Source organism: Vanessa atalanta, chromosome 8, assembly GCF_905147765.1.
Source record: "Vanessa atalanta chromosome 8, ilVanAtal1.2, whole genome shotgun sequence".
Lineage (NCBI taxonomy): Eukaryota > Metazoa > Arthropoda > Insecta > Lepidoptera > Nymphalidae > Vanessa > Vanessa atalanta.
In genome coordinates, this window is record NC_061878.1 from 7,954,730 (window position 1) to 7,979,755 (window position 25,026).

Sequence of the window (25,026 nt, forward strand, 5' to 3'; positions counted from 1 at the left end):
ATAAATGACTCGCTGCCTAATTAAACAATTGATTACACAGATGATAAAGATATCGGTGAAATCTTACAACGATGAAATATTTTTTCTTCAGTCTATTCGTTCTGTTCGAAAGATAAAGTTTCAATTCAATTTAATGAAATCGTTATATAGCGAATGAACTTTGAGTATTTGTATAGTGGTGTCTACTAAAAGGATAATACGTATGATATAAAAAATATGGAAGAATCAATAGCGACCAGAGAAGACTTATTGATCAGTAGGGAATCAAGGACAGAACGAGAGAAACACTCGTCAATTATATCATTCTTAAGATCATGTAAGTAATTCTCTAAAATAAAAAGAAAATAAGCAACCTTCGGCTTTATTTATATTCAGAGATAAGATATAATATGTAAAACAATTTAGTCAAAGCTATATTAGTTCATGTTAATAGTAAATAATAATGTACAATTCATAGGTTGTGTGATTCCTCAACGTTACGTATTCGCGATTGTGGGATTGATCGGTTTATGCAATGCATTCACTATGCGTGTAACTTTGAACATGGCTATTACACAAATGGTCAAACAAAGACATTTTGGTAAAGAACATTTCGACCCTGATGCATGCCCAAGCGATACAATAATTTTTAACAAAACTGCTGTTCTAAACCCAGTAAGTATGATGAGATCAGTATTTTTAAATTACAAATTTTTGGACCTAATCAAAATTGTTTTTGTTTGCAATTGTTTTTTTTTGTCCTCTTTCAGCACGCTATGTTTGAGTGGGACGAAAAAACACAGGGTCTTCTTTTAAGTGGTTTCTATTATGGTTATTCTTCAACACAGATATTAGGAGGATACTTAGCACAAAAGTTCGGGGGTAAATGGGTATTAGGACTTGGTCTTCTCAGCACGGCATTATTTACTTTTTTGACTCCGATTATAACACGAATGGGTGGATCAACTTGGCTCTTTATTCTTCGTATTATAGTAGGAATGGGAGAGGTATATTTTTATATACATTTTTTTTAAATTTAATTAATAAAATATGATTTACTACTTGATTATAATTATAGGGTCCAACAATGCCTGCGTTGTCTTATATGATGGCTCGGTGGATACCGTCCCATGAACGAGCATTTCTATCTGCTGTCATTTTTGGAGGGGGGCAAATCGGTAATATATTCGGTTCTATCGTATCGGGAATGTTATTAGCTAATGGCAGAGATTGGGCTTATGTGTTCTACTTCTTCGGCGGTTTTGGTCTATTTTGGTTTACACTCTGGGTAAGATAAATCAGAAATCATTATTACCAACGGCGTTTTTTGTATTAAATTAATATTTTATCAATATTTCAGAGCGTGCTGTGTTATAGTGAACCAAAGAAACATCCGTTTATTTCTGTCAAAGAATTAGATTATTTGAACAGAACTGTGAAGATAACAAATCATATCAATATAAGAGATCCAATACCATGGACAGCTATTATAAGATCACCACCTGCATGTGCTTTGCTTGTGGCTAATGTAGGTTTTTATAGTTGACTTCTGAGTTCAAGAAAAAGCCAACCATTTATAATTATAATTGTATCTCAGTCCAATGATATTCCTTGCTTATTACTATAAAACATTTACGCTGTATTTTTTCATATCAAAGACCAGACTGCAGCAAACATATTTGACATAAATATTTTTCTTATTTTAAAATGATTTTACTAGGTGGGACACGATTGGGGTCTATTCACAATTGTAACAGATCTCCCAAAATATACGCACGATGTTTTAAAATTCAATATTGCGACCACCGGCCTTCTAACCGGCTTGCCTTTTATAGCGATGACGACTTGTGCTTTCGGTTTTGGGTTTATTTGTGACTTTGGTATCAAGAAACAATGGCATAGCGTGAAAACTGCAAGAAAAATATATACAACTATAGGTGAGTTTATATAATCAAATGTATTTTAAAAGCAGAAGATCATAATGTATACAAGTAAGTAGGCATTAGTTTTATTATTTAAATAATCACATTTTTAAGACCGTCGGAATAATATAAATACATGTAAAATTATCAATATGTTTTAATTATTTATAAGCATGTTTTGCAAGCCCTACTGGGTAGGTAGCACCCACTCGTCATAATATATTCTACAGCCGAATTGCTATGTTTTCTATTGTTGTTTTCCGTTTTTAAGGGTGAGCGAGTCAGTGTAATGAAGAACAGTCACAAATATTATTACATTACATTAACAGCCTGTAAATTTCCCACTGCTGGGCTAAGGCCTCCTCTCCCTTTGAGGAAAAGATTTGGAGCATATTCCACTACGCTGCTGCAATGCGGATTGGTGGAATACACATGTGGCAGAATTTCGTTGAAATTAGACACATTCAACCTGAATTAAGAATTAATTCAAACCGCCGAGCACGAGATGAATTATAAATACAAGCACATGAAAATTCAGTGGTACTTGCCTGGGTTTGAACCCGAAAACATCGGAACGTTCTAACCATTGGGCCATCTCGGCTCAACCGAGGCATTGGCGTTATGAGGGATGGTTAGAATTTCATACCACGCCAATGTTTATCGGCAGTGGTGATCACTAACCATCAGTTGGTTCATTTGCCTGTCCTCCAAACAATATTATAATTAAAGAAAGAATTTATATGATAAAGGAAAGAACAATTATATAACTAATTAGTAAAATTCGATTCAGGTGTTTTTACACGGAGAAAATTTGATTATGATTTGCCAAATTAAATTATTTACTAAGAATTTATATTGATGTTATAAATTTCTTTCATATTCAGCTGCGACTGGTCCAGCAATATGTATTCTTCTAGCTTCATATTCTGGTTGCAATCGCAATGCAGCTATGGTCTATTTTGTTATTTCCATGGGACTTATGGGTGCTTATTACAGCGGTATGAAGGTAAATTAACCCTAAATTAATTTAGGCGTGTTTTTTTTTGATACGCTCTATAGATTTATATGTTAACGGATTTTGATAGACGATGTTTTCACGTACAGCATATTTACGTTTAGTTTTAAAGTTGTATTGAATATAATATAACCTATTTATGTGACGCGAAAAAAGATGGTATCGTTAGACACCTTAGTGCGATTCTGTTAAAACCACTATAGGATTAGAAACAGTTCATATTTGAACTTACTTGCGCACGTGGGTAGAATGAGGTTACTTTTGTTATTTTTTAAATTACAGACACATTGAAATTAACTAACAAAGTTTGAGAATGAGTTTGAGAAATGACAATTATAATCTTTTAATTAAAGTAATATCATTTTTAGAATAATATTATATAAAACAGTATAAAAAAGGAAAGAGACAGAGAGAACATGACAGAGATGGAATGGTTGTCTGGAGAGGCATAACGCTTTTGTCTGAAGTGACGATTTCTGCTAGTTCACTGTACCGTGAGCCGCGTAAAAGAACTTCGTTTTCTATATTGGGTTTCTGAAGCTTGTTTTTCTCCAAAAACATTTCGTTAAAAAATTATTTCCTTTTATTTAATTATTTTTTAATAGCTTAGTGTTGTGTTGTATATTCGACTTCAGATTGAATATCGAAATATTCGCTAAAGTTGTTTTTTGTTGAACTTCTGCTACGCTTCATAATAGAATAACTTTCTCGAAATAATCACATTCATATTCAGCATTAAGAAAAGTCGCGTGATGAACTTTTCGTGTTTTTTTTGTTATTTTTTAAGCAATATCCAAATGCCCATATTCGGCCAAATAGTTTAATATTCATTGCAGTTCTATTCAATAATATACATATACTATTTATAGGTAAATACTTTGGATTTGGCACCTAATTATGCAGCGAGTTTGACGTCCTTTATATACACAGCATCCACATTTGCCGGTATAATAACACCGTATTTGATCGGACTCTTGACTCCAGACGTAAGTAATAATGCTTGTTTTAAAATCTGAGAGATTTTATTTTAGTTTGAGTTTAGTTCAAATGAAAATGTTTAATGGTGACAAAGACATTCTCATTCTTAACTCAGACACCAGCTTTTCGCTCATTCTAGACTATGATGTGGATGTACAATCTCTTTAGATATAAATATCAATATTTTAACTATCGAATGTCTGTCTTTACGAATAAAAAGAAACATTATTATTATATTACTAATTATTTTATGTGGTGTAGGGCTTTGCTCGCACCCGTTAAAAAACCTCTTAATCGACAAGCTATTTTACTGACAAACACTTGACAAGAACTTGTACTTTACTGCAGTGTGTTTTGAGAAATTGAGTGAACCTTAATAGAAGGCACATGGGACAACGTCTTTGAAAAAATATTTAATTGATCGGCCTAAACTAACTAATTTATATTAATTGTTTTACAGATCAAATAAAACGGAACTGAAACGTATTTACAATTTTAACACTATTTCATTAATATAAATGAGAAGCTATAATTATTTATTTATAACTGTAGTTTGTTGTTTGTTTTTTATTTTAGTCAACTTTGGTACAATGGCGAACAGCATTCTGGGTTTGCTTTGGAATGCTTGTAGGGACAAACATAGTGTACTGTATCTGGATGGATGGAGAACAGATATGGTGGGATGACGTCAGACAGTTTGGGTATCCACCAGGATGGAAACACGGTTCTCTTACTAACAAAGAGGAAAAAACATCACAAGACGTCGAATTGATTGAAAAACCATTGAAAGCCTTACCTTAAACTTTCATTATGTAATTAGTAGGTGATTTTTATAAGCAAATAAAATAAATGAGGATGAAAAAAATGTCATATATTATTTTATCAGCACGATTTAAATAACATATTCACATACATGTATTACGTTTCTTCTTGTTAAACCTAAATTTTTCTTAAATATTACACTTTATGTTAATAATAATATTATAATGTTCAATATTCATTCATTAAATGTGAGAAATAAATAGAAAACATAATTATGTGCTCCATACTATCAATGTAATTTTTTTGTATTATACTAGTAAGTATAAAATACTTTTTTCCTAAGCTTTTATAGCAATACACTTAGATACTGTTAAAGATTGCTTTTAAATTTTAACAGGAGTTTTATTTCCCAATTTAATTTTATTTCATTGATAGCTGAAAACAATTGAGCACAAGATATCACAGTAAATTTTATTCGAAAAATTATATCGAAAAAAATATATATTTTATATCGTCCAAGTTGGTATTTATTTAATCAGAAAGTTTTGATAAATTGTCATGTATTATATTATATTATTTTATATTATGTACATAACAATGAATTCCAGTAAAATGGTGCTATAAATTTTAACTTATACATAACGATGACATTTTTAAATGACGAATTTTAATTTTTCCAAATAAAAATGAAACTGATACATATTCAGCGGTTTACTTGTATTCGTTTTCAAGGATCTCTTAATTGATTTTTTTCCAGCTATTCGACTAACGAAGATTTATAACGCTCGATCTGGAAAAACTGATAATTATAAAAATATTTTGTTCAAAATTACAAAAGATGCAATCAGTATAATATATAAAAGATTATATAGTGCTCTCTAAAATTATATAAAAGCTGAAATGGAATATTCATATATTGAATAACAAATGTATTAAAAACAACTACTGCGCGTACCAAACAACTTACGAACAGGAATTAACTCCTATGTGTAAAAACTCCTAAAAATAAAACTTTCGCACTTTTGGAACTTAATATTATTATATGAATTACCATAAGAATAATAAGAAACCGTTTATCGTGCTGTTGTTTGGTGGTAGAAAACGTACCCGGATTTGCACAAAGTTAGCAAATTGATATAATAGTTCCTGAACAAATATTCAGAAAAGTTCCTTTTCATTCGATTCTGTCAACAATATTTAACTTGGGAAGGACTAAGATTCATCAAAAGTTAAATTATGATCACACATAAATACAAACACGGCGTAACACATACTTGATGAAATTGAAACAATTTGCCTAATACTTAAATTTATAGTCCAAAAGTAAGAAATACATAATCACATGACAATGTGTGTGTATTTCTTACTTTTCAGTTTAATTAAACAATTGATTACACCAGTGATAGTGATGTCGGTTACATCTTTCCACTCTGAAATGAATTTTTGCCTTCGTCATTCCAGTCAGGGTGAAAGATAATAGTTTCAATTCAGTGATAAATTAAGTGCCGTTGAACTAAGTATCTTCAAAAATAAATGCATAAATCAGTTCATGACATTTTATTACATCTAAATATTTATAATGAACATGGAGGAATTGAAAATGGAAAAAGGTGAAGTCTTGATCTTAAATAGCGACGCAGACGCAGAAACAGTGAGAAAAAAAGATTCAACAATTATTAAATTACTAAGATCATGTAAGTAGAACATAATTAACAAAATCAGAGAGAAATATAAGAAAGATTAGAATCTTTATCTATAAGAACACTTATATTAGTAGGTAAATGTTAGATTCAAAATGAGGTCATTATCACTTAATGTAAACAATGGTCTGTACTTCACAGGTTGTGTGATTCCTCAACGTTACGTATTTGCGATTGTAGGCTTGATTGGTATATGTAATGCATTTACTATGCGTGTAACCTTAAACATGGCTATTACACAAATGGTGAAACACAAAAATAACGGAAGAGAAAATTTAGATCCCGATGCATGTCCTAGTGATGGTATAAGTAACAATACAACTGTTGTTACAAATCCAGTAAGCATGAAAATTTTGAAAAATACTTCAATTATTTTAAACATCTACGTATTTTATACTTGTATGTCTTTAATTTGCAGTATGCTATATTTGATTGGGATGAAAAGACACAGGGTCTTCTTTTAAGTGGATTTTATTATGGTTATGCAACGACACAAATTATAGGAGGATATTTGGCCCAAAAGTTTGGGGGTAAATGGGTATTAGGATTTGGTCTACTTAGTACAGCTTTGTTTACTTTCTTAACTCCAATCGTAACGCGAATGGGTGGATCAACTTGGTTATTTATTCTTCGTATCGTAGAAGGAATGGGAGAGGTATAGTTTTGTATGTTACACATTTATTTCAAGACAGTTATGGAAATATTATACATATAATGAATTCGAATTATAGGGCCCAACGATGCCTGGCTTGTCGTACATGATGGCGCGTTGGATACCACCCCATGAACGAGCATTCATATCTGCTATCATTTTTGGAGGGGGGCAAATCGGTAACATCTTCGGGTCAACCATGTCGGGATTGTTATTAGCTAATGGCAGAGATTGGGCTTATGTGTTCTACTTCTTCGGCGGTTTCGGTATATTTTGGTTTATACTCTGGGTAAGTCTTAAAAATACTTTGTACTGATTAATGAAATCATATTTGAGTGATTATTACTTGTTACAATTGACGACAATTCCAGAGTTTTCTGTGCTACAGTGAACCAAATACACATCCATTTATTTCCAAAAAGGAATTAGATTATTTAAACAAAACCGTGACGAGAGCTAAAAATATTAATAAAAGAGATCCAGTACCGTGGAAAGCTATTATAAGATCACCGCCTGCATGGGTCTTGCTAGTAGCGAATGTAAGTACCTAACCATACGTTTATTTAATGTGATATATAAATTTTATTTTACCAAGGAATGAATTTAAAACTTTTAACTTGGTTGTACATACCGATATAGTACCATTAAATAGTTAGTATTGTTGTGTTCCGGTTGGAAAGGCGAGTGTAAACAGTGTAACTGAAGGCAAAGGGACCATATTAACATCTTAGTTGCCAAGATGTTTAATACTTCTAATTTGAGAGTAACTATATACATCTAGTTACTCTTCACTTAACTGTGAATTTTGTATTTCTTGTATTTTATTTGAAAGTCAAATATTCGCGCCAAATTCATATTCATCGTTCAAAAACATTAGGTATATACAAACAACAAAAAAGTAAAGATTTTGTTTTCAAGGTGGGACACGATTGGGGTCTGTATACTATAGTTTCAGATCTCCCAAAATATACGCATGATGTTTTAAAATTCAATATTGCGACCACTGGCATTCTAACCGGCTTACCTTTTATGGCTATGACGATATGCGCTTCTATTTTTGGTATAATTTGTGACTTTAGCATAAGAAAAAAATGGCATAGCGTAAAAACTGCTAGAAAAATATACACAACTATAGGTGAGTAATTTTTTTGTATTTCACAACAACTTAAATCACTTATTTTTTAATAAACATTCTTTCATGTTTCGTAACAATAGTATATACTTTGTTGGGTTCTCGATATACTTTGATAAAGCCAGCTTAGCAAGACTAGAATAGACTTGACTTTTGGCTTTATATGCGTTATCAACACGAAATTGCTCTTGTGACGTCAAAGAGCTGAAAAGAGGAAATGCTTGATTTTCAGACAAATCAGTGCACTTGTATTATCTATCTCTATATCGTAATATATTTCGTTTTATATCCATGATCCTTGTCACTGTTATATCTAAAACGCCACTATACCTAAGCGTACATCTGGACTTGTTAGTTAAGTAGATAGATACTCTAATATATAATCGACTCAAATATTTTTTTAATTTTATCAGTGGATTACATTATTAATTTAAATGGTTTTAAATTCAATGATCTTTTATAATGTCTTTTTCAATTTTTATTTCCGTATGTTATAAAATTTCACTTTGTCGCATGGTGTTATGTCTAAATATATGTTTTTTTTTCTGGATAAACAACAACAAAGTGCCATAAACTGTAACATCTGTATCCTCGACTTGTGAATTAAATCAAAAGGCAAGAATATTGTATCGTAGAGGCAGATGTTGCAACAGCCCTACAACACGTTTAATAATAACCTTCGTAGTTTCGACTACAGATGTATCTAAAGTTTCATGAAATAAATATTGCGTTGCATTAATCTAAATAACAATAATTTCACAGTAGGTTTACTTTGCTTAAATGAACAAATACCACGTATTTATTTAATTTTCCCTTTAATTAAAACCATATTTTCACGCGAAATCAACATGGGTTGATTTGTTTAAAGGGATTTTATACAATATTTAGTGAAACAAACAATCATTATAAACATAATGATAATCTAAGAATTAGGATATTAGTGACCAGTGTATTCACCTCATAAGGATTTGTAGTACATTGTAGACCTACGAACATAATCTCTATCATTTTAGTTTTATAACTGCTAAATGGTTGAATGAAATTTATAATTAAAAATACTATTTCAAGTGGGAAACGATATTTGTTATCATCAGTTTAATATCTTACATAAAATGATAAAATATAATTAATTGTATGAACACATTAAAGTAAAAAAGTCACGGCAATGGGTCTCACAGCCTAATCACGTAAGAACTGCGCTATCTTGGTTGTCTCACAGGCGATTGATCTGATGAAAATTACACGTGAGCTCAACCCGGAACCTCGCCACATGCAAAATATATCACGAGATTTTCAAAACTGCGTTGTCGATTCGACGAAGCCTCGAAGAGAAATCAATACATCTATGAAACATTGAAAACTATAACATTTAATAAATATGTCGGTTGTTTCTACCTATCTACAAATATCAGTTATACGAACACTAATCACAATAAGAATCATGAAGAAACTGGATTTAAAAATGACATAAAAATTATCTTACTTTATACTCTTACCTTAAGAACTCCAGAGATTCTTAAGAATCTTACAACTATATTAATAATATTAATTGAAACGTTCTTGGTCTGAATGACATCTGTAGGATAGAAGAACAAATGAAAAATTTCAGAGATAAAACGCCTGGCAAACATGTAGTATCTATATGGACCAAGTTTAAAATGAGCAAAGACATTTTTTACACAAATGAACAGATCAATTAGTGATCAGAAGACGAAATAAATGATACGAACGAATTTAAAATTATGATGATAAAATGTAATGTATATACAAAAAAGGAATTTCTAGCGGATCCTGAAGATTTGATCGAAAATAATTTTAGTCTTATCTTCAATATAAGAATGAAAATAGAATTTCGTTTGGGTACCTTAATATTCCAGACTTATGCTTAGAAAACCATTATGTTACTAATATCATAAATTATTAATATGCTTGTGTATGTCCCTTATTTTATTTTGTCAGAATTCAGACCGTTATTGTGTACCTTCTTACACGAAACATTTCGATGAATAGGTTATTTACCTAGAATCAATTTTTTTTTTAATATCTCTCATATTTAGCTGCGACTGGCCCAGCGATATGCATTATCCTAGCTTCATATTCTGGATGTGATCGAAACGCAGCTATAATCTTCTTTATTATGTCAATGGGACTTATGGGTGCATATTACAGCGGTATGAAGGTAAAAATGGGTTCATTTATATATCTTGTTATATAAATTTGTCTCTAGTTAATCGTTAACCTATAATATTATCATTAATTTATATGAGTAAGACGGAGTAATCTTTAGAAGAAGGGTCGTAAGATCTTGGATTCCATTATTGATGATGTTTTAGGGTTCTATTCCCTCTTGTATTGCCGGGTATCCAATGTTCTAATCACAGGAGGAGCATGTAATAGACAAGTTGAGTTCTTAAATAATCTGTGGTGTTCGTTATGAATTCGTGAAAAATTGTATTTTTCATGTTGGCAAGGTTGTTGACGGATTTTCTGAAGTAAAATTAAAATGGAATAGTGTTGTGTTATAATATTAATCAAGAACTGTTTGTAATGTTGAACTGTTTGTAGTGCTGGGCTATTTATAAATCTTAAATTTATTAATCGCTAATCTTTCTACGATTAGAATTAGGCTATTGACATTGTATATTATGGAGTGTTCTGGGACCCGTAATAGAAAAAAAATTATAAGTAATAAAAAGGTCTCACTTAGTAAAAATCTGTTATATATATATATATATATATGGTGGTTCAACCATTAAGAGAATATATGATTGCGTAAATGTTTTCACTGCCATTTTTGTTATAAAATATATCATATTAACAGGTAAATACATTGGATATGGCGCCTAACTATTCAGGAAGCCTAACATCGTTTATAAATACTGCGTCCACATTTTCCGGAATGATAACGCCGTATTTGATTGGACTTTTAACGCCTGATGTAAGTAAATACTTTTAAAGATACTTTTTTTTTATATTCTGTATCGTAAAATAATTGCGCTAAAAATATGTTCTAGCTAATAGATATTCGAACCAAAAACCCTATCTTTAATTTTAATGGAAAACAACTATTTATATAAATAAAGTACATCTCTTAATCCTTGAATATAATTCACTTGGTAGTAGGACCGGGTAGGTACCACCCGCTCATAAGATATTCTACCGCTAAGCAGCGTAGTATTGTGGTGATTCGGTTTCAAGAGTGAATGAGCCAGTGTAACTACAAGCACATGGGACAACCACCTACCATCAGGTGTCTTGTTTGCCTGTTATTCCACCTACATATACTATATATAATAAGCTTACTCTTTAATAAAATAATCATTCTTAAATTCAAATCTAAAATGAATTATTACTGACAAAAATAAACTTTTCCATTTCAGTCGACCTTGGTACAGTGGCGAATGGCATTTTGGGTTTGTTTTGTAATGCTTGTTGGAACAAACATCGTGTATTGCATCTGGATGGAAGTAGATCAGATATGGTGGGATGACGTCAGACAGTTTGGCTATCCACCTGGATGGAAACATGGTTCTCTTACAAGCGATGAAGCATCGAATTCTCAAGACGCTGAATTAATTAAAAAAATACCAAAAGAGATTTCTTAATTTTCGTTATAATTATACCTAATAAGGCATAACTTTCTCATGTAACTTTTAGATACAGAAACCAATAGTTTTATTTTAAAGGTATTAGTTATTAAGAGATATTAATGTTATTGTAAAATTAAAAAATATTAGATATTTTTATTCTTGTTTATAATTTGATTTTTCATTAAGTGAATTAAGTATATTTTAAAATAAAGAGCAAAACATTCCTTTAAACAAAATTGCTGCTTAATTATTACAGGGGCTTGATGTCTTTTGTGATTTTTTTTTATTTATTTAAATTTCTAAGAATAATTGAGATGTTTTTTTGCATTACCTGATAGAAAACTGCGAAATAAATGAACATAAAACTGACAACAAATGATGAAGCGTGATGTTGAAGATTATAGTATAAACATGGCAGACAACGTCTATGCAAATTATTATTAACAATTAATAATTGTACACGGTGTTTATTGCGATATAAGCGATTAAATACGAAATTGGAGATAAAGACGATATTTATCTTATAAAATATATATATATATATTTGAATTCAATAAAATTTCCCAAACATGGTAACGTGAAGTTATATATAACTAAATTATATAAACATATTTTCTCAAAGTAAGAAATCTGAGTCGTTGCTACTTTCAGCTTTTGAGGATTGGTTTATTTGCATACGCGTTCTGGCTTCTCTTAATTGCTTCGAGGTTTCAGCTATTTGAGCTTGGAGCAGTTTCTTTTTTTCCTTAAGTCTTACAACCTATAAAAAAAAATATATTTGTAATACATATGAAGATTTGCAAAAACACATTTTATTTTATTATATTTTCATTAGGAAAACCAACTGAATACGAATAAAGATACTTTATATTATTTCATTAAAATAAAAAAATAAATACATTTCAAAATAGTTTAGACCTAAGTTCTCCTACTTACAGGTAGTCTCACCATGCACTGTCATATCGTACAATATGTATTGAAAATATAAAATAAATATAAGCAATAATTATATTAATATAATATTAAACCGATATGAATGAGAACACAATTGATACAATTATATTTGTATTGTTTTAACGACTCAAAAGATGCTGATTATTTGAACAGAATCGTCCAGAAGTTTGGTACACATGATTTGGTAACACTATTATACACGTATTTATGACAGACGGCTATTGTTTGCCAAATATGATTTAAGGGTTAATGTTATATAACATCAGAAAATAGACTAAACATAAACAAAGCATTGATCGTTTCCTTCGGTAGTTACTAATTATCATTTCAAATTCTATCCAATTTCTTATTCATGAGACTTAATACCGAAACGGTTTCTAAACTAGAATTTCAAATCGAGCCTCTAATAGATATGAAGCATGGCAAATGTTTACCTCGTCGGTAGCGTCTTGGAAATCACGCAACAAATCCTTTTTGGTTAGTAAGCCGGCTTTTATTCGCTCGCTTTCCAGGTCCCAACGAAGATGATCGCGTTTGCTCTGTGAATAAATATTAGTTAACAATATTTAGGTAAGAAATTTATTTATAATATAAATTATATTAAGCGATTTATCGTTTTAATATAGCCTGTAAATGCCTCTAGCTTTGTAAGGGAGAAAAGTGTATATTTTGTGTATTGTAATTGAAATGTATGTTGTCTTTCTTACAAAGTTTTTAGATTGCTTTTGTCGGCAACCCTCTTCAAATTCGTGAAATTAATAAAAAAAATAACATTACGACTTTACTTTGTGGACGATCAGCGTATTTTAAGTGTATGCCAATTAAATTGTTTACATTACGATTTTATTATAATACGTATGATACCTTTACTTCACCCAATTGTTCTCTTGCCCTCGTTAGTTCAATTTCTGCATCTCCAAAATCACACTCAGTAAAATCAATGACTTCATCGGTATGATGCATTTTCTCTCTTATGTGTGCTAGCATTTGATTATGTTCAGTACAATTCACTCGATTTTTAATAAGTTCATCTTCACGCTCTAGAAAAATAATAATTTTTTTTTATTATATTCATATATATAGTAAGAAAATACTCCTTCAAAATTTTCTAACATCTAAATATCATTTTTAGTTCATAAATTACAGATATATAATATTCTAATTATAATAAATTATTGATAATTAGTAATTACCTTCTATTTTTGATAAATAATTTTGCTTGTCAATATACAGCTGTTCATATTGAGCTACATTGAGCCCCGGAGCGATCATTTCTAATTTACGTACAATAGAATCTAATTCATTTACAGCGTTCCTCGCTCTGATATATCGAAGGCAAAGAGCCGATGCTTGCTCGCTTTTGCGCCTTTGTAAAGTTAGAAACCGTTCAACAGTCTGAAAGAAAATAAATTCGACTTAAGAGAACAAAAGCAATCTGTTCTTTAATATGTTTTTGTTGTTGTTTATTTTTTGTTAACATTTAAGCAGTGTATTTATATTTGTAATTGAAAACGGATTTGGATACATTTACGAGTAAAAATTCACCATAAAGTTGTAAGGGTATTCCACAAGGAAATAACAGTGCAAGATCTAAAGACAAAATTAACTTGAAGCTATCAGCCATAATGACAGGGTTGGCATTTAATTAATATGAATTGTTCAAGTTTAGCATATTATTAATACTGGAATTAATTTATAGTCTATGGTATCTAATAGAAGATAAATCTGCTTAGAGTATGTTGAGTTGTATTATATCGTGAAAATAAAGTTAAAGTAAATTAAATTAAAAAAGGCCCCCCCTTTTTAGGGGGATAAAACTTCATCGAGGTACACTACCATGGCCACTCAAAATAAAATTTCTGGAATAATTGTAAGTAGTACATAAGACGATTATCACTAAAACATAATATTGGCTTTTTAAGTACATAAATAATTTGAGGATCTTTCCGAAAGAAATAAGGGCAAGTACTCAAATTAATATCGAATAGAATTTATAAAGCCAGTTTGATCTGTAAGTTACTAACTAGTACATTATTAAGTGTTTATATATTATTAATAATATCAATTTTACTAAATTTTATAAACGGATTGTATAAAATTGGAGTGGATGGAGCAAAGAGATACATTTCATCCCTCATTGACAGAGAGTTCTCATAGCATTGATGGTAACATCGGCTTATAAAGCTGATGCTAACATTATACATACATTAGTATATTGGTATTTATACTAATGTATGTGTTCAGATTAGCATTCTTACAAACCAAGACTTTTTATATGACCGATTTGTTCCTTCTATTAAAAGGCGAAATTTAAAAATACAACTTTTAGACATGTATACTCATATTAGAAAAAATGAGAGTTTTTCTAAATATATATATCTTAAAAAACTATTAAAATCAAATTTGCAAAACTAAAGTTTTATTATATAATTAGGTGCACCAGCACTATAAAGCATTATAGTGATAGTTTATAAATAGTCGATAGTGCTCCCATCTTAGCTTAAAACCACGTTAAGCAATCCCATTTGGTCGCAATCCGAATGATTGCAAACAGCTGATTACTTATCGTGAACATGAAAATGATACTTACTGAATATACCATTACGACAAAGATGAACTATTTAGGTCATAGTATCCAGGTGTCAATCACTTCGAAAAAAATGTTAGTTTATTTGTTGTTATAAAATTTACCTTATCTGCAATTGGTTTGCCTTTCTTAGAATAAATAAGGCCTGTACCAGTACTACGTTCATAGGTCTGAAGGGCCTTGAAACTGTTTTCAGCATGCTCTAGTTTATCTGCATATTTAACTTGAACAATATGTAATTTTGATTTTATCTGTAAATATTAGTATTTTTACACTATACGCAAACAAAATATGTAATAGAAAAGTAATTGAAAATTTACGTCAGTAATTTCTATTTCTTCCTTTTCTTTCAATTCTTGAAATGCAAACAATTTCTGCTGATATTTTTCCTCCAAATGTGGTGCGTTTTCTAAAGGCTTCAAGACGTGATCAAGTTTTCTCTTTCTGAAATGTTAAGAAATAGACTGAGTAAACATTTCATATTATAAAGAAAAATGTACCACGTATAGAAAAATAAATTAAAAGTTAAAGTAAAAGCGTTGAACTTTTAAAGGCTAAACTTTTTAAGTGATTCTCTATTTTGTGTTACTGCCTTCTCTTATTATCTTAGTCACACAAACTGAATATAACTTTATTTTTCACTATTATACATTACTTTAGGAACTTTAGGGTTTTAATTATATTTAAAGACATTTACTAATTTTATATTATAATTATTTATTTTATTATTTTCAGCACACCTTTCTTGCTCGGTGTCTGGCAAAACGAAAGGCTGGTTTTTCGACTTTTATTATAAGTTCAATTTCGAGTCTAAATAAAAATCATGTTATTAATCAAAATAAATATTTCAATCTAAGCGGAATGAATCAATAGAGAAACTAAAATATTTGTAGGATATAGTTTTTGTGATTTATTAAAATATTGTATATTTCCGGTTTATTAAAACAATGAAATATCTGAAGTCGGTAACAAGTGATTGGTATAAATCAAGCAATCAATAAAATTGTTTATCTGGAATTAAAAGAGGGTAAATCGTTTTTTTATTACCTTTTTGAATTATATTATACTTTGCTGTCACTACGGAATTTCACACTCCTCGAATTTTAACATAGATAGCCAGACAAGTGAGATTTGTGTCAAAATATATATTATTATTTTTTATAACATTTCAATTGAAATATTTTATTTCTACTCTAAACGTCAAGATTTTTGTTCTAATTTAATTCCTTACTTGTAATATTCAGCAAGACGGCGGTGAAGTAAATTATTCTTTATTTGCAATTGGCTGCGGTCAAACATAAGATCTCGATAAGCTTGCAAATATTCATCTCGGTTGATAGAAACGGCCGCTGTACCAACGCCTTGTCCAATTTGACCGCACGATTCATCGTCAATATTTTCTTCGGTTACTTAAATAAAAGTTTGTAATATAAAACAAACTATAACAGATCAGACATACTCCACTCTAGTGCTCTTTAAAATTTTATGGATAGTATAACTTCAGCTTTTAAAAATATATAGATAAAAACCCCAAAAGTTATTATGTATGTTTTTTTATTTAAAAAATTATCACCATTTTTTAGAATATATTATATAAAATCACTCATGAACATAAATACCTTGATCATAATGCTAGAACAATGATGAATTTTGTAACTATTGAATGTTCTATGTTGTATTGTTTGTTAATTATTCTATAAAAATCTCATAGATTTTTATAGAGAAAACGTAATCTCTTGTAAAAAGTATTTTATATAACTTTTACTATAAAAGAGTTGCCTACTACTGACTAATCTTTTTTAGTAACCGTGTATTGTTTATATTATGTAAGAATAAAGTTTAGAAAACTGGAAACGGAATGTCTTTATTAAATTTAGGTCACAACTTCGTTTTGATATTTTGTAAGAAGGTCCTATTTCTTCTAAAGGTTTTTTCCCGCATTTGAACATTTTTCGAGAAATCGAATTTAGATTTTTTTTTTTAAATTCAAATCAGTGAAAAAGTCGTTCCTTTGAGGGATATTTTTTTAATTTTTCTTTATTACGAAAACGAAATTATAATTAACGGCTTGTGAACTAATTTTAGACGAAACATTAATTCAGAAAAGAATGTTACAAACACCTGTTCTTTGTTAATTGTTCCGTAAATCAACCTAAATTATAAACACATTGTAATCGCCGTAGACAAGTACAAAAAGCTTCCTTAATTGCATTATTCTCTTGAGAAAAATAATTTGAAATATAATTTACAGAGAAGTCTGCTTTAAGTAATATTTTATTTCATATATACATTTTAGAATTTCATATATTATAACATAAAACGAGCAACTGCGGTTGTGTATACATAAATTAATTTGGAGTATTTCAAAAACGGTACTAACGATTTGTTTCAAATATTATATTAAGAAAAAGTTTCCCTTTTATTATTCACAATAAAAATACTTTCATTAAACTATTATATTATTAAAGCAGAGCAAATCTCAGTCGCGCAGACACTGCTCTATACTCAACGTTAAATTTTTGAAGTTTATCTTAACGGTTCGGTTTTATGGTTGAACATATATTTAATTTACTATCTAATAATACTATTATAAGAAACAGTTCAGTTTGTTAGTTCTTATATTATAAGCAATTGTATAAACAAGTGCATTCATAAACATTTATCTGTTTTCCTTCATCGTTTAAGAGGTTTATAAAAATGCAAGTAAAGCTCAAGAGAAAATTAAAACGTATTCCACGACGGTGAATCGCGAGTATTAGCGTGGTTTCATAATAAAAAAAAGGCAAAGAAAAGTTGGACCCGCTTAGAGATGTTTTCTCCCTATTTTCTGTGGTAAAACATACATTTATTTTCATTTATGATTTTCTGCAAAACTACGAATTAGACTTTTTTTTTTAATTTAAGGTTCAGTAGTATATAAATATTATAAATATTTATATTTGTGTGCCCTAGCAGGGAAACTAAGTAGTGCCATTTATGCAATAAAAAAAAATAAGAAAACTCACGGACATAAGTACTGCTAGTTTATTTTAGTAATTTTCACAGTCTTATGTCATATGGAATGTTGTTATGGGGTAATGCAGCAGATATTGTAATAGTATTTATTCTCCAGAAAAGAACTATCCGAAATATTTACAATATTAGCTCTAGGACATCATTACGCGAAAAATTTAAAGAAATAGGTGTATTAACGGCTGCTTCACAATATATTTATGATAATATGATGTTTATACAGAAGAATATACAAAAGTATTCCATAAAAGCTGATATACATACTATGGTAAGGTGGTAGTATTTTAATATCCACGATTGTTTGTTTTGTGTCATTGTGAAGTTTACTTGAATAAAATTGATTTGATTTGATTTATTAATTAGTAAAATTTAAATACATAAATCTGGTCACAAAATTCTTTGTAAGTATCTACAATAATTCAACTGTTTTCGTCTAGATGGTTCGGATAAAAATGCTTTGAAATGAAAAGAGATTGATCTCATAATAGTTACTATTGGATATAGGGAACCCTAAAAAAGGGGGAGAAACTATTTTCTGTTGTTATTTTATACAAACCACTCGATGCACTTGAGCTATCACCGCTAACTTCTTTCTTTCCTTTTTTACTCTTAGTTGCTTTTGATGATTCCTGTTTTAAAATAATATTTAATAAAAAGTATTACATAGAATAATATAACAGTATATAGTTAGAATAAAATTATATCTAATAATATAGCATTTTTAATCTCTAGGTATTCATTTTAAAGTAAAGAAAAATATTCTTTTTATAATATAATACGAGGTAATGTTTTAAGTAATTATCACTTTAATTTTTCAACTACTCATCGTTATAAAATGTTTAAATAATTACACAGAAACGGGTGCGGTTATAAAACATTCAAGATATATGAACTGGTAAATAGTATTCTATAAATGGAAATTTACTGTAGTCTCGTTGGGAATTATGAATTTATGGCATTTTCACCTTTATTTTAATAAGGATAAAGATCTAGTACACTTAGGGGAGTGGTTCGGTATACAGAAGGTAGTCGCATGTCACGTAAGTCACATTAATTAAGTTGAAAGGGGAAAAACGTTAACCTTACCTTAGAGTCGGCCATATCGCGTGATCCGCTTGAATTACCTTTCCCTTATTGATCTGTTTAAGTCTTCATCAAAAATTATTTTAATCCATTACTTTTACAGCACAACATGCAACTTTATAACAGTTGCCAAGACGACATGTAAACAATGATCGATCCATTCCGTTTTGACATTTCGCGATGACAAAGAAGGTTGTATATGTATAAATATTTTTGATTTTACTTTTTTGGTATTGTACGTTGAACCTATATGGTACTAATGGTAAAATGTATTAGCACTTTTTACATTTATATGTACATATTAGTGTGGCTTGACTAAGTTATTAATGTTTCATTCAAAATTTGTTTTAGCCCTACAAAATTAAATGTTACAATTAAATACAATACTAATTTAATACTAATTATTATACGTATTCTATGGGTTAATGTTTTGTATATCTGATAGAATTGAAACTTTGTACAATTGTCGTTGGTAAATACGTGGAGCTTTCTGGTATATTACAGGAGGTGGCCTGCGTGTCGTAATGGTTAATTACAAAGAACCATTATAGTAATTACATTATATGCCAGACATTCACTAATAAATTTAAAATGTCGACTCATAATATATGATCATTTCCATGGAGTGGTCCGTATTGTCTTTTTAGTTTATCACATATTATTTTATCTGCTATTTTTCCGCCAAAACCAGTACTACTTGTTAGCATCGAAACTGCCTCATAATAAGAAATGTCTATTAATTATGACTCTAAATATAATAAGTTATGCCGCATCGATCAATCTCTACCGTGTCTTCTCCATCGCACGTGACATTGGTGAAATAATCTGTGCCTTTTTGGCACAAATAAAAGCCAGAAAAAAAAGAAAATAGTTATGACCACATACGACTGAGTGACCTATATTTCTAGATGATTATAAGATCATATAAAACTACAATTGAGTCTCCTCAATTATCACATACCTGTGTCTACCCACTGGCTGCCTTGCTGTTTTAGACCACTAAAATCGTGACTAATTTATTTCACTTTCGTGTCAGCGTCTGAACAATTAGTGTCTTTCTTATTTCAACCTTAATCTCGCTATACGTAGTATCAATGGGCACTTACTTCTTTTGTATTTTGTATACATTCAGTGCATTGTCAACAATAGATATTCTTTAGCAGAGAATGCATTCACATATTCACATAGAGTTTAATGTACCCGTTTGCATAGACATTTTTAGCAGATGTTCTCGTACTTAAATTTCTGTTGATATACATTATATGTCTTTTAAAATAATTTAGTATGATTAAATAATATCGTGTTCCAAACAAATCAAACTCAATTTTTGTTACGTTTATTTTAAGTTTTTTAATAAAATATTATGTATGTTCGAAAATGTTATTTTTAATAAGTTGTATCTAAATATATTTCTTAATATATTAAACATAAGATTAAACAAAGCTATTTTTGTACTCCATGGAGTGAGACGTAGATATATTCACGAGTTACCTGTGAAATGGTTACAGTAGTTGAACGAATTTCGCTTCCGATTTATCCAAATAATAATGATCTCATATTGAAAAATCATCAATGCTTCAATTGGCACGGACACTAAAAATTACGCCAGAGAGGCGTTTAACTGTCTTTTTAATATTTAAAAAACAAATCGTTTGTGCCAAGAAATAGTTTTTGACAGAAATGAATGCCTACTACACGCTTGAGCCGTGAAACATTATTTAAAAATATTATGTGTTTATGAAAAGACCACACGCGGTTGAATGCGTCAATATTATTTAACTCATGTGGAATGTACTGTAATTTGTCTTTATAAATTATTTCAAAAAAAGATAAAATATGTTATTTAGAATAGATCCATAAGAGGTGATGTTCGTTTTAAATAAGTCACTATCCTCCTAAGCCTCCCCCTGCCATCACGGTCCAAATTGCGACGGCAGATTGTACAACTGAGGTACGGAAGAAGGACGTGTTCTGGGCACGTGGATGCATTAATGGCCTTGAGTTGACTGTTACACACGGGAAGATCTGAATAAAGCGGCAATTAGGATGTTTTCGAGCTATTTCCTCCAATTTATTTCCAGGACCCAGGATTTTTTGAGAGACGGTTCTAGCGAAACCAAAAAAGATATAGCCTTAGCATATTTTATAGTAAGTACCTACATCAAATTATTTTAATCAAATTGAAAAGATTAGTAATATATAAATCCCTTGACTGTGAATACTAGATTCCTGTGTATACAACGCGTGCATAAATAAAAAAACGGCGCTATTACTTTGCACCGCCTGATGTCATATTCAAAGCGGCCAGTCAATTTCAAACAGCTAAAAAAAAATCGATTTGTCTCTGACGACAAAAGAATCAGCTCCGAAGCGTGCCGTCGAGAGGTACTAGAAAATGTATGCATTTATAAAAAAAAAAAAAACAGCGAAATTGTTATTCATTCGTAATATTCAGTTTAGTTTAGTTTCACGATTATCAATTTAGTAGTTAAGAACAACGTTCTTATTATCTTTTTAAGTATAATTCGATGAACATACACATAAATCATCTTATATCCAAAGCAATCATTTATGTTCATAAAATATAATAATTTTTAAGACTAGTACCTACATTGAAAAGACACATTTTTATGGTGTATATTTTTTACCATATATATTGGTGACTATTTTTTTTGTTATAAAATAAAACTCTGGTATCTCAACCACCACTCATTGACATTCGTGGTGTCAGAAATATTGACCATATTTTACATAGTCAATACACTGCCAACGTTAGAAAGACGTTATATCCTTTGTGCGTGTTGCACTGGCTCACTCAGCCTTTAAACCGGAACACAAGAATACTAAGTATTACTGTATGGCGGTAGAATATCTTATGAGTTGATGGTACCTACCCAGAAGAGTATGGACAAAGCCGTACCAAGTAAATCACAGTCCACTTTTTTATATTCGAGATGTCCAGTACATGTTTTTATCTAAGACGTTGGATCTTGTTTTGTTGCTAAAGAAGCGCTCTAGTTCCCTTTCCTTTATTCCAATTCTTAGAGCTCGGTTTCCAATAAGGAATTTGTGTACTGTAAAAGTTAGCTGACGTCAGTGAGATGGTAGGTGCTGACGTTACACATATATAATACAATTAAAACTAGAAATCACAGTAGGCTCTTAGTCCTACAGATTCAAGCTAAGTAACAGAATGAATATTACACTATTGTTCTATTGTATTGTATTCAAATTCAATACGTAACTAATTGATGTTAATACTAACACTGAAACTATTTTTGATGCAACAAGTTCAATTATTATGGAATGAGTTTACCTTTACGACAGACGATATCAACTCCAGCGAAAAAACTTTTTACAAATAAATACAGTTAGTATTATGATATTAAGTTTATAGTTGGTTTATAATAGATGTGTTAAAATGTTAGACAAATTTAAAACTCAAAACTTGACCGTGCATACGTCTGTGTAAGTTTCTGAAATAAAACAAACACTTAAAAATAAGTTAAGAATTTACACTTAAAAGTTTAGCCCATATCTGGCGCAAATTGTAAAATATTGACCTTGAGTTTCTGAAACTCTGATCATATTCAAGCTAACTAATTTAGGCTTTATCTGACTGGTCATTGGTCGATAGCAATCGATGACGTAATAAGTTAACCTGACTTTAACCAGCGTTTCATAAACCGGAGGATATAAATAGAGGATGCAGAAAAAAAAGTCACTGTAATTAAAAGTTATTTCAATAAATATTGTACGAAGGATAAGTTTATGTTTTTCATAACGTGGTCTACAATATTATAATATTTTTGTACGAAATCTTTATTGAAGAGATATTATCAACGACGATTTTCTTGTTTAAGTGGACCCTTAAATTCATCTTACACCGGTTCATTAGCACGACCGGTCTTTCCTTGGACAGTTTTTTTTTAGGACACTAACCTTTGTTTGAGGTTGGCAGAGTCACAGGCCAGCTCTGGGCCGCTGCCAGATTCCTCGACAATGCACAGCTTAAAATAGACCGACGAGAAGTGAGTAAAATTTTTCTTTCTACAATTCAATGGAATTTTGAACTCGATGTCGACCTGTTAAATTATACTCTTATGTATATATTTTTTTCATTTCTCTCATTGTTTGCATAACTTTGTTAATGTTTCGTTTAAAAACCTATTTGTGTTGATATAAAAAAAAAGAAGAAAGACGTACGAAAGAAACGTACCGTCTCTGTGTTTTCTCAAAGTATGTCATTGTTTATTTTCACAGCGATACTAATGCCAAGACAAATTGAGGTTGTTTGTAATTTACGCCGCTTTAATGTTATGTGATAGCGTTAAACAACGATAATCAATTGTTTTATTGCGGAACCCTCTATTTAAGGTAACAAGGTTTCGGATAAAGCATTCAAACGTCAAAAGAAAGTGAAATAAACAGTTTTCTTCAAAAATAAACAAATGTTTACGTCTGTCATAATGTTTACAATTTAAGAATATATATGAAGTTGTCGAGTTTCGAGGTTTACGTTCAATATAATTTACACGCCAGTACATAACTTCAACCTTATTTTCTTGTAAGGATAAAGGGAAACATTTTCAAAGAAATTAACTCAAATAAGTTTTTATTTAAATAAGTTGAACGTACATACAGAACACCGACATGTGAGATAATGCATTAAGATTGGAATAAAAACAGTTTGTAAATTAGGAAACTTATTAATAATAATAATTATAATATTTACATTTTGTTGAATAAACATAACAATTTAACGATTCGACCTCCTTTGTCAATAAATATATACTGAAAATTTTCAGATATTATTTTTCATAAGAGAATATTAAAAAAAAAAAAGACAAACGACTCTCTGGATGCTTAGGATTAGTTAAACAATAAATCTTCTTAATTTAAATGTCAAATCAGTTATGACCGAAAGACAGATATCAGTGTTTAACTAAACACACAATTAATAAAAAGTTTATAAGTAAGACGTATTTGTGATGATTCAATATCATTAAATGGAATTTTAGAATAAATTGATAAAAATTAATCAAAATGAAAATATTGTTAAATAATATCTGTTAGGTCTTATTCTCGTTTGAAAATATCGTTATTTACGATTTTAGTGTTTACTAAACTGTATTAGAGGTCATTGTTGTTTGCACGAGCTTACTACAATATGTGGTTAAAGACAGCTCAAACACAAGGCTGGTAATGATCTGATTTCAAATATTTATTATAAACAAACAACATCCCGAAAGTGAAATGAATTGATGGAGAAAAATTATAATTTTATATAAAATACAATTTGTATTTAATATGCTAAAAGCTCCAAATCATATTACTTAATAATTATTAAAGAGCGTATATTTATAAATAGACAAAAATAAATATCAAGTAATTAGCACCATGACATATTTACTTCAAATCTATATAATGCTTTTAATATTTTTTCTTATCAGCGTACGATATACGTATATCGTTCGTTATAACGGATGGGAGAATTTAATTAGTTGAAGTTTGAATTCGGAAGAAACTTGTTATTATTAAAAGTTTAAGTATAAATTTGTTTAATAAAATATATCATTTAAAATATTTTTCTTTAGAGTTTTACATTTTTGTTGATACTGATTGAACAAAATTTTAATAAGTAGTTAATAAAAGTTTGA

At 29.9% G+C, this 25,026-nt stretch overlaps 3 protein-coding genes across 3 annotated transcripts; 2 read left to right on the forward strand and 1 right to left on the reverse strand.

The window, feature by feature from the left end:
• Positions 1-216: 216 nt before the first annotated feature.
• Positions 217-4,708, forward strand: LOC125065914 (putative inorganic phosphate cotransporter). The gene is made up of 9 exons (XM_047673772.1): positions 217-316; positions 458-654; positions 750-986; positions 1,058-1,267; positions 1,340-1,507; positions 1,700-1,916; positions 2,786-2,907; positions 3,786-3,902; positions 4,471-4,708. Exons 1-9 carry the CDS (start codon positions 217-219, stop codon positions 4,693-4,695), a joined length of 1,593 nt encoding a protein of 530 aa, XP_047529728.1. The 3' UTR covers positions 4,696-4,708.
• Positions 4,709-6,074: 1,366 nt separating this feature from the next.
• LOC125065676 (putative inorganic phosphate cotransporter) lies at positions 6,075-11,836 on the forward strand. The gene is made up of 9 exons (XM_047673440.1): positions 6,075-6,350; positions 6,498-6,694; positions 6,775-7,011; positions 7,088-7,297; positions 7,380-7,547; positions 7,927-8,143; positions 10,198-10,319; positions 10,962-11,078; positions 11,521-11,836. The coding sequence occupies exons 1-9, from the start codon at positions 6,236-6,238 to the stop codon at positions 11,743-11,745; spliced, it is 1,608 nt and encodes a 535-aa protein (XP_047529396.1). The 5' UTR covers positions 6,075-6,235; the 3' UTR covers positions 11,746-11,836.
• Positions 11,837-12,346: 510 nt separating this feature from the next.
• LOC125065915 lies at positions 12,347-19,384 on the reverse strand. Its single transcript, XM_047673773.1, has 9 exons — positions 19,370-19,384; positions 18,840-18,912; positions 16,503-16,680; positions 15,592-15,715; positions 15,376-15,522; positions 13,878-14,079; positions 13,549-13,724; positions 13,119-13,223; positions 12,347-12,490 (listed from the first exon to the last, which is right to left on the reverse strand). The coding sequence occupies exons 1-9, from the start codon at positions 19,382-19,384 to the stop codon at positions 12,347-12,349; spliced, it is 1,164 nt and encodes a 387-aa protein (XP_047529729.1).
• Between the last annotated feature and the right edge of the window lie 5,642 nt (positions 19,385-25,026).